Raw genomic sequence first — 11,359 nt, forward strand, 5'->3', positions numbered from 1 at the left:
TTGGATCACACAAGAACATTTGTGAGATGCAGAACTGACAAGATGCTGGAAGAGTGCCTGACACCATCTGTCAAGCATGGTGGAGGTAATGTGATGGTCTGGGGTTGCTTTGGTGCTAGTAAAGTAGATTAGTACAATGTAAAAGGGATTTTGAATAAGAAAGGCCATCACTCCATTTTGCCATGCCATACCCTGTGGACTGCACTTGATTGGAGCCAATTTCATCCTACAACAGGACAATGACCCAAAGCACACCTCCAAATTATGCGTGAACTATTTAATGAAGAAGCAGGCAGCTGGTATTCTATCTGTAATGGAGTGGCCAGCCCAGTCACCAGATCTCAACCCTATTGAGCTGTTGTGGGAGCAGCTTTACCGTATGGTACGCAAAAAGTGCCCATCAAGCCAATCCAACTTGTGGGAGGGTGGAAGCATGGGGTGAAATATCTCCAGATTACCGCAGCAAATTAACAGCTGGAATTGCTGCAAAGGAGCATTCTGTGACGAAAGAAACGTTAGGAGAAAATTATTATTTGAAGTAAATCATTATTTCTAACCTAGTCAATGTCTGGACTATATTTTCTATTCATTATGCAACGCATTTGATAAATAAGTGTGGGTTTTTTGGTTTTTTTTCATGGAAAAGTCAAAATTTGTCTGGGTGACCCCAAACTTTTGAACTGTAGTGTAAGTGTGCACTGTATATTCCCTAATCTGTACAGTGCCATCCCCACAAAAGTTTTTTCACGGCCCCTCAGACTTAACAAATGTTTCAGATTGTCCATCTAAAGAAACTATTCAACAATTGTGAATGATATACTGGGACTGTCTGCATGTTAGCAGTCCACCTATCAGTTAACTTATTATACGGGTTATTACAACTTTACATTGGCCAGAGTTTTATTTGCAGGCAATCTGCACGGTGGCATCTTTAGTCCGCATGCCAATTTGGGATATTATCTAGATTTTTGTGTGTTCTGGGCAGAGTCCCATTGAAAATGAGCCAAATTCATGATCTTGTCCCAGCATTACAAGACAAACTCATTGTGTAACTTTCTGACAATGAATGAGGTCAGACAACATAGTAAAACAAACGAAATGAGCGCGTGCTTTGTAATCTCAGACTTGTTCACTAGGAGCAGTTTCCGCTTTTTTTTTTTTATTTCTCAATTGCACAAGTAGATGACATCCTTTATGTTAAAATGAATGCACTGCACAGCCGATCTCCTGGAGAAGATTGGGACTTAACTCTTTCCTTTTTACCAGGATTTGCTAAATGAGTTCAGCTGAGAGTAAATGCTGCATCTATCTAATGTCGGGTTATGGTTAAAACATCCTTGTGGGCCAAATCATCTGGTTTGCCGCCTGTCTTCATGAGTGTTTTGTGTGAATGGAGGGTACGTCGGGGTGTATGAGCCCACCATAGTCTCTTCTCAATCATCTCTGGCACTGCATGAGCAGCACTTTTTCTTTCTAGATATGGACATTGCATTTTTATGGCCATATCTTTGAAAATAACCACATACAAGTCATCATCTCTCACATTTTTCCTATGTTTTACTTTTCTTAATGCTGTACTGGAGATGCAGAGCATGTGTGCTATGACATGGGAAGTGCTTAGCGAGAGGATTGTTAGACTGGACTATATAAAGGTTGTCTGTCGCCCCCAAAACTCATATTGAACTTCCACAGTCATAGTGGACTTGGCTCCTTTTTAAACATCTGTATAGTATAAATTTAATTACGTTTTAGTTGAAAAAGGAGTTTTTTTGTTTTTTTTTTATTGCAGAGGCAAATTAGGGGTTCTCTGTGCTCTCTACCGTCACCTCACTTGGCATTCTTCAGTCTTCCACCTAAACATGATTGACAGCGCTTGCTTGCCCAGAGTGAGTGTTGCCTGCTTTCAATCCTTAGCTCTGCATATGCTAAAGCCCAACAAGTGTGCAGTATTTAGGTTTAATTTGAGCCTTGGGGGTGACAAACTCCCTCTCCTTTACTGGGGTTCTCCAGGAATAGCTTAAGTGAAAATATGATGCTAAAGGTGTCATTAGAGCTAAATTCCTAACTGCTTTCATGTTGTCTAGGGAAGTTATCACTGTTGTACATTAAATTGTCTGTGCTACTATTAACAATAAAGGACTTAATTCTGTGAGCATGTGCAGTCAGACCGCCCCTGTTCCCTTGTAATCTCTGTAGATATGGGATGTTACCTCTATCCCGGCTCTCCCCAGTTCACTGTTCGCCTCCTTCCTGCTGCACATGCTCACTGGCACCATACCTGTTAGCATTTTGGTTTGTCTAACAAGGAGACCATTTTAAGATACAGTAGAGACCCTTCCCAGGCAAAAGGAGTTGTTTACAAATGAACAGTATTTAGGAATTTATTTCTAATGTTCTTTTGTTTTCCCCTATTCCTGGATTCCTTTTATGTATATAGACTCGCTCTGGTTTAGTTAACACTACTAAAACCTCAGCTGCCATGGTGTAATTTCCCATTTTAATGCCCTTTTATTGCTGTTAAAACCCTCCCACCCTTCTATCTGATAAAGTTCTTGAAGAGTACTTTATCATATGGGCAATAGAATTGTCCTTTTGGTGCAATTTTCGATTGCCCTTGTAAGTTCTTAAAATTTTTAGATTACCCAGTTGAAGCAAGTATTCATGCCTGGAGTCATCTACGATATTTTGTAGAGTATAAGATTGACTTGCGGTTGGGTGGTTGGGGCTTAGTAGTTGTAGATTTACATTAATATTGATATATGCACCCCCTAGCTCTTACACCTAGATGATCCTTTTCCTCTGAAGCTCTGTAGAACTTTTCCTGTCACTAGTGCATGTTGTCACCACTGACTGGTTACATTTGGTATAATATCGAATAATTGTTTCATTTTATTCAGGCTTTACCGCAATCACTGCCACCAATCCCATCTGGCTAGTAAAAACACGGCTGCAGCTGGACGCAAGGTAAGTTTAGTGGCTTGGCAACACATGTCCCTTTATGTGCGATACTCTGTTACCCTAGCACTAACTGGAAGGTTAAATTAAAATATGTAGGCCAAAATTATGAAATGCCTCCATACGCCAGTCTTAAGGGGCTTGCAGGGTTAATGCAATGTTAATTTGATGCATCTCGTGTATGTACCTCACTAGAAATGTCACTCCTGGTATAGGGGTTGGAGTAATGTAAGGGGGGGGTGTAGCCATGCTCCAATTACTTACCCGCTCCACCTATTTTGGTGGAGATGGCCAAAATTGGCATAAAACACCAGAGCTATGTTTTTGGCACTCTGATGAATCCGAGGGGGGGGGTGTTCATGCCAAGGGTATCTGCAAATGTAGGGTCATTTCGGAAGAAAAAACAAAACATTTGAGTGTTATATTTGCCCATTCATTCAGAAAAGTAAGATCAGACACCATTGTTGGTCGGGTGGTCCTGGCTCACAATTCCTCAATGCTATTTCTTCCCAAGGTGTTTTGAGGGCAAGATGTCTGTGCATCCAGTAATGTTCTTCTACACCAGCTTCCCTCCCCCAACCATGTCTTCATAAACCTTGCTTTGAGCACTGGGGTACAGTCAAGGGGAACAGAAAGGGTCTTCCTCACTGTCACCAAATTGAAAGCCTGAATTTGTCCAGTGTCTTGTATTTAAATTTCTAAAAAAAACAATGCCATAATACTATTTCTACACCTGACTTACAACTAGCGGGATACATTTTTCAAGAATTTGCTAAACTAGACTTATCCATCAGAGGGCAGCAATATTCATCACTACACATGTATTTCATAAGTGTCGATAAAGGCAGACAACCTGGTGAGGGGCCTGGATTTTATACACAAAGGGCAGTGGGACTAAATGACCCGTTACACGCTATATATCGGGCGATATGTCGTTGGGATCACTGATTACTTGATGCACATCCAGCATCGTTTCACATATCGTAGCGTGTGACAGCTACGAGCGACTGTGAACGAGCAAAAATACTCACCTTATCGTTTGCTCGTTGACACGTCGTTCATTTTCAAAATATCGGTCACATTCCTGGATGCAGGTTGTTCGTCGTTCCTGAGGCAGCACACATCGCTCCATGTGACACCTCGGGAACGACTAACACAGCTTACCTGCGTCCCGCCGGCAATGAGAAAGGAAGGAGGTGGGCGGGATGTTAACATCCCGCTCATCTCCGCTTCTATTGGGCGCCGCTGTGTGACGTCTAACGTCCCTCCCCTTTCAGGAAGAGTATGTTCGCCGCCCACAGCGAGGTCGTTTGGGAGGGAAGTACGTGTGACGGGAGTTAGTTTGTGCGACACGGGCAACACATTGCCCGTGCCGCACATGCGATCGCACGATAAATCGACGCGTTTAACGGGGCCTTAACTCCAATGCATGGAGTAAGGTTGTCATAATACTTCTGTCCATATGGTGAAGGTGGTCAGGGTTTTTTTTGGGTTTTTTTTTGTGTAGAACAGCAGTTTTATTTGGCGAACTGTGTGGCATTTACATTTTTTTGAGGGTGAAACAGATTTTTTACAATGTAAAAAATTACAGCTTCGATGTCTGGCCTTACCTTAAGACTGTATTCACATGTTGTGTTTTTGCTGTTGTTTTTTTTTTTTTTTCTGCTTTCTTGGCAGTTAAAAAGCTGTTTCCGAAAAACAGGATTTGCTGTGTTCTTGGTGTTTTGTCAACCATGACATGTTTCATTCACCTCAAAAGCAGCAAAAAATGCTGAGTTGACAAGATTTTTTTTTTTTTTTTTTTTTAAAAACACAGCAGTTTTCAATTTGTCAAGAAAATAAGTCGTGGGCATTATATTTATGAAGCCTTAGGCCTTGTGCGCATACTGCGTTTTTAAGCGTGGTTTTGCTGCAGAAATTTCTTGAGAAATGTTTGTAACCTTTCTGCAGACATTTCCCAGCAAAACCTATGCGGGAGAAAAATAGCTGTGCGCACTTTTTTTTTTTTTTTTTTTTTTTTTCCTTAAGAACATTCTTTCTGCAGAATTTATTGAGAAAATATCTTGAGAAAATGTGCATGTCACTTCTTTTCTGCAGGTACCTGCGTTTTTTTGCCATAGATAATAGTAAAAAACGCGGGGATCAACTTGCGGAAAATCTCGGCATAAACGAGGGTGCGGTTTTACCACGGGTTTTTACCGCGGGTGCGGGATTCTTTTAGGGGCGTCTGTGTTGTTGTTTTTTTTTTTTTTTTTTCTCCCCTCAAGAAAAATGCACTTTCTAGTGTGCACATAGCCGTATAGCTTTTTTTTTGTTGCTGTAAAAGCAACTTTTAATTTGCATAGAACCCATGACAAAAAACATAGAAAAAATGCAACGTGTGAACATGGCCTTAGGGTTTAATCCCATGATGGATGCTGATGGACTAGTTAGGCCATGTGCCCACAGGACAAAATTCATTTGGATTTTGCTGTGGAAAACCTGCAGTTTTTCCAGACAAATTTGCAGGTTTACGCAAGTACAGGCACTCCCCATGTTATCCTATGGGATTTGGGTAGTGCGGTTTCAATGCTGCGGATTTTGCACCTGTGGGAAATGCTGAGGATTTTCCACAGCCACAAAGAACTGCATATCAATTATTCCTGCAGATTGTTCCGCGCAATCTCTATACTTACCTGCCTTGATTGAAGACACTGGAGACTCTTCCTTCGGTGTAGAAGACCGGGACGGAGCCAGGAGCGGGCTACAAGAGGTGGGTGGGGCCTGCACGAGCTGTGGTCATGTGACCGCCCGATCTCCGGTCATCTGACAGCCGGAGCTCGTCCAGGAGCCGGTCGGAAACAAAGTTGCTGTGCGATACAGGTAACTATGAACTCACCGATCACTCCAGCACTTGTCTGCATTGAGCATGCAGTGGCCAAGCCATGGTACTTTATCCTTAATGCAGAATGCTTGCAGCATATCCGCAGGACATTCTGCTGGACCTCCGCACGGAAAAAACGCAGCCCAATTCAAAGTTGTGCTGCAGATTTCTGGGACCTCCAGAGGATATATTCGCAGGACACTTTCCTCGTGGGCACATGGTCTTAGAGTACTTGCCATCAAAAAGGTAATAGGTTGTGGAGCAGTTGGCTTCTTGACCATAAAGAGGCCAGGACCAAAATGGCAATGCCTAATGAAACCACCCCGTAACAACCTTTTTGTGAAGTCTCCACTCTCATGGTACTTATGATAATTTGCCACTATGGGACTTATGGTAATTTGCCACTATCTACAGGAAAGTCTGAATTGCCACGCTCTCCTTCCCCATTGATGGTTAAAGAAACGACTAATACGTAGATGGGCTCAGTCCGCCATGTGGGTGCTAGACAAAATAAAATACAGCAATTCTATATCTTTCTACATATAACATTCTATAACATTATATTTTTTTTTTTTTTTTTTCTCCTCCCCCTCTAGAAACAGAGGTGAAATACGGATGAGTGCTCTGGAGTGCATCCGCAAAGTGTACAAAGCAGATGGTGTGAAGGGTTTTTACAGGGGCATGTCTGCCTCGTATGCCGGCATCTCTGAAACTGTTATCCACTTTGTTATTTACGAAAGTATTAAACGCAAACTGCTGGAACATAAGATTGCATCAACCATTGATGACAATGAGGAGTCTGCAAAAGAAGCTTCTGACTTTGCTGGACTCATGTTGGCAGCTGCAACTTCCAAGACTTGTGCCACCTCAATAGCATATCCCCACGGTAAGTACACAGTACTATATATACAACAAATTTGTAGGGGGTAAACACTGCCTCCTTGTGGCAATTTTGGTTGTATGTTCATTTTATATATTTTTTATTTTTTTTTCAATGATCAGTGTCCTTCAACTTTTTGCAAGTTAACCATATATACTGCTATAAATAAATATAATGGAACACCATTTTGTTTGTGTTCCCTTTTATTTTTTTGTGCAGTGTGTGTGTATATATAAGTAGAAAGGTGAATCAACTACTTTATGGGCAGGCTTATGAAAAATTCAATATTTGGTTCTAATTGAAGCTCTCAACGCTTATTTTTTTTATATTCTATTTTTTTTTGCATACAACTACTGCCAGCTCATTTAAGGGGTATAAAAAGGGTGCTGTCCAATGTCCATCCCCTTTAAATAGTGTGTGTGTGTGTGTGTGTGTGTGTGTGTGTGACATGCAAAGTTGCAGCAATGATTCACTTTCTCTTGTTCGGTCAATTCATATTTTTATCCCCCCCCTTCATTTCAGAGGTCGTACGGACGAGACTACGCGAAGAGGGGACAAAATACAGAGCTTTCTTCCAGACGCTGTCGTTGGTTGTGAAGGAGGAAGGCTATGGCTCCTTGTACCGTGGTCTCACTACTCACCTGGTTAGACAGATCCCTAACACAGCGATAATGATGTGTACCTATGAAGTGGTCGTCTATTTGCTGAATGGATAGCCAGGAGTGTCTTGTCTTGTCTGTGAAGATGGGAGACCAAAGAAGTGAAAGTGGACCAGAGGGCACCTACTGAAATAATGATGGTGATGACAAGCAGCAAAGACTGACTCCATCATGACTGCTGCTGGAAGTGCTCATGTCGCCTTCATTATGTGTGGTCTTTGGCCACTTGTGCAATTTAATACATGGGGTATTGTTGGGGAAACCTCATTCTTTTCAGGATTGCCACTTCCCCTTAAACTGGTGTAATGTACTCGGCTTTTCAAAGTCTGACATTGATGAGATTAGTTTCATCCATCTTTCTGGTTTACAGTATACAAACGTTATTCCAATATATGCCATCCATATCTCGCCTACCTACCTTCTGTATATCCAGATTCTCCATCTAATGGGGGAAGTGTGAACTGGGCCTGAAGTAATTATGAGGATTCCTTATTTGATATGTCTTCTGCATCACGTCTTCAAATGTTTTTGGTAATTTTTTTTTTTTTTTTGCTGATGTTTGTGCATCAGCCAAACGTGCACTTTTATCCCATGACCAAAGCAAGGCCAATTTAGTTCTCATCATGTCATTCATCCATCGGCCTCTGTAGCACCAACCACAGCATTTTGCCCTCTGCAAACGTCACTCTTAGCAGGCACTAACATAAAATCTACATAATACTGTGAAGGAGAAAAAATTGATATGCGAAAGACTTGTGGCGCTACTGTCTTCTCCACTTGCCTTCTAGTATGTTTTTAAAATGGTATTGCACTTCTTACTAATTTCTTCCACACAATTCTTTTACTTTTAATAGCCATTAAGCTTTTTGATGCTTTGTGCATTATCGCTGCATTGAAACCCCCACCTTGAGTTCAGAGTGGCTTCAATGATTTCCTACCCTTAGTTTACAGTATTTTTCGGACTATAAGACGCACCTGACCATAAGACGCACCCTGGTTTTAGAGGAGGAAAATAGGAAAATAAAATTTTAACCAAAAAATATGGTCATGACACACTGTTATGGGGCGAGGATCTGCTGCTGACACTGTTATGGGGTAATGTCCCCAAATTCTCTACTAAGGTACCCCATTCTGGTAAGGATCCTCCTGCCTTGTATATGATCCTGCTCATATACCCCCATCCTGCTCATAATATACCCCCCATCCATCCTGCTCATGATATACCCCCATCCATCCTGCCCATGCTATACCCCCATCCATCCTGCTCATGATATGCCCCCATCCATCCTGCTCATGATATACCCCCATCCATCCTGCTCATGTTATTCCCCCATCCATCCTGCTCATGTTATTCCCCCATCCATCCTGCTCATGTTATTCCCCCATCCATCCTGCTCATGTTATTCCCCCATCCATCCTGCTCATGTTATTCCCCCATCCATCCTGCTCATGTTATTCCCCCATCCATCCTGCTCATGTTATACCCCCATCCTGGTATATGGCCTGTGGCACAGAAAAAAAAAAATAAACGTTTATACTCACCTTTCCTCACTCCCTGAAGCACCGATCTCTGTCTCAGCTGCAGCGCCGCTGTGTGGAGCCGTCACCGCGTGTGGAGCCGTCACCGTCTGCAGCATCGCGCGATGTCTTCCTGTTTGTGCCGGTCAGCTGAGCTGGTGGACACTAGCGGCGCGCACAGCGATGACGTCATCGCTGTGCACGCCGCTAGTGACCAGATCAGCTGACCGGCACAGACAGGAAGACATCGCGCGATGCTGCAGACGGTGACGGCTCCACACGCGGTGACTGCTCCACACGCTGTGACGGGTGAGTGTACTGATTCACTGCACCCCGCGCTGATAATGATGCACGGGGGGCAGTGAATACAGCCGCACATGATCACTCCAGGCTGTAGTTGCCAGGGGTGATCACGGCCGGCTGTTAATTATGCGCGCATCACCCTGCCCATCATCCCGCCCACCTGTCAGCGCCGTGTTCGCTGAGAGATGATGGGCGGGAGGATGGGCGTGCATATGTAATGAGCGGGCCCACGTGGTCACGGCAGGCGCTGCTGCAGCCTGCTCGTGCCCCCGATGACCCGCTCCACCACAGCACCCACATTCCCGGCCGCAGCCCTATAGTCAGACCATAAGACGCACCCCCCACTTTCTCCCAACATTTGGGGGGAAAAAAGTGCGTCTTATGGTCCGAAAAATACGGTACTTTCACATAGTCACTCTTTAATAGTTCATATTGAGCCCTCAGAGCGATCACCCCCTTATATTTTGGTTATCAAATCTACCAGATGCTGTAAAGTTTACTTTTCACTATAAAGGCATTGTATATCTGTTTGATTTGCAGTACTCAGATTTCTGGTTCACTTTTATTTTTGGTATATCCAGTCTGCCCATGAAGGTTATCATTGAATTATTTCCCTAAGGCTACATGCGCACGCTGCTTCTTTTTCGTGTTCACAAACTGCAGCCAAAACTGCAGCCAAAACTGCACCTTGTCAGAGAGAGCCTGGAAATGTCACAAAAAATGTAGGTGCTTTTTTGGTGCATTTTTGCTGCTGTTTTGGTGCGTTTTTGGCTGCAGTTTTGTCAACAATTGTTCCATGTATTTTTCAGTTCAACAAGCCCATAAAGCTTGTTGAATTGAAAAAAAAAAATTAGAAATAAATAATTAAAAAAAACTGGCGTGCGATCGCCCCCACTTTTAATGCCAGTCAGATAAAGCCATACAGCTGAAGGCTGGTATTCTCAGGATGGGGAGCCCCACGTTATGGGGAGCCCCCCAGCCTAACAATATCAGTCAGCAGCCGCCCAGAATGGCCGCATCCATTAGATGCGGCTGTTCTGGGACTGTACCCGGCTCTTCCCGATTTGCCCTGGTGCGTTGGCAAATCGGGGTAATAAGGAGTTATTGGCAGCCCATAGCTGCCAATAAGTCCTAGATTAATCATGTCAGGCGTCTCCCCGAGATACCTTCCATGATTGATCTGTAAATTACAGTAAATAAACACACACCCGAAAAATCCTTTATTAGAAATAAAAAACACATTCCCTCATTAACAGTTTATTAACCCCGACAAACCCTCCATGTCGGCGTAATCCAGCATGCTCCAGCGTCGCATTCAGCTCTGCTGCATGGAGGTGACCGGAGAAGCAGCAGACACCGCCGCTCCGGTCACCTCCATGCAGCTAATGAAGACAGCCGCGCGATCAGCTGAGCTGTCACCGAGGTTACCCGCGGCCACCGCTGAATCCAGCGGTGGCCGCGAGTAACCTCAGTGACAGCCCAGCTGATCGCGCAGGAGCGTGGAGGCGGCAGGAGCGTGGAGGCGGGGACTTTCAGCGGTGGCAGTGAGAGGGGTCCATCTCCCCTGTGCGTGCACGCTGGGGACAGCGGTACTTCGGGGAACACGTGGAGGACGGGACTATCAGCAGCGGCAGCGAGAGGGGGGTGGACATTGGCAGCTGAAAACATTGATTTTTCCCTCTCGCTGCCGCCGCTGCTGATAGTCCCGTCCTCCACATCATCTCCCCTGTGCGTGCACGCTGGGGACAGTGGTACTTCGGGGAACACGTGGAGGACGGGACTATCAGCGGCGGCAGCAGCGAGAGGGAAAAATCAATGTTTTCAGCTGCCAATGTCCATTCCCCTCTCGCTGCCGCTGCTGATAGTCCCGTCCTCCACATCTTCTCCCCTGGGGACAGCGGTACTTCGGGGAACACATTGGAGGACGGGACCACTTGCCTGACCTCACTTCCTGACAAATCACCTGCGTTTTTGCTAGCAAAAACGCAGGTAAAATGCACAACTTTTGATTAGCATGCATTTTTCCTGCATTTTTGATGCCCTCATTGTTTTCAATGGGTGACAAATGTTGACAAAAACGCAGGAAGAATGAACATGCTGCATTTTTTTTGTCACAAACTTTTGACAAAAAAAACGCTGACAAATAAACTGCAGTGTGCGCATGACAAATCTGACTTCTCA

General features: G+C 44.2%; 1 protein-coding gene across 1 annotated transcript in view; it reads left to right on the top strand.

Annotated features, from left to right (window-relative positions):
- The window catches only part of SLC25A36 (solute carrier family 25 member 36), a 54,795-nt gene extending 45,801 nt beyond the window's left edge, over positions 1-8,994 (top strand). Inside the window, exons 5-7 of the mRNA XM_075340811.1 lie at positions 2,898-2,964; positions 6,415-6,704; positions 7,221-8,994. Coding sequence (XP_075196926.1) covers positions 2,898-2,964; positions 6,415-6,704; positions 7,221-7,414 — 551 coding nt within the window. The 3' untranslated portion in view covers positions 7,415-8,994. The remainder of the gene's footprint in view (positions 1-2,897; positions 2,965-6,414; positions 6,705-7,220) is intronic.
- The last annotated feature ends 2,365 nt before the right edge of the window (positions 8,995-11,359 follow it).

Source organism: Anomaloglossus baeobatrachus, chromosome 3 (assembly GCF_048569485.1).
Source record: "Anomaloglossus baeobatrachus isolate aAnoBae1 chromosome 3, aAnoBae1.hap1, whole genome shotgun sequence".
Classification (NCBI taxonomy): Eukaryota; Metazoa; Chordata; class Amphibia; order Anura; family Aromobatidae; genus Anomaloglossus; species Anomaloglossus baeobatrachus.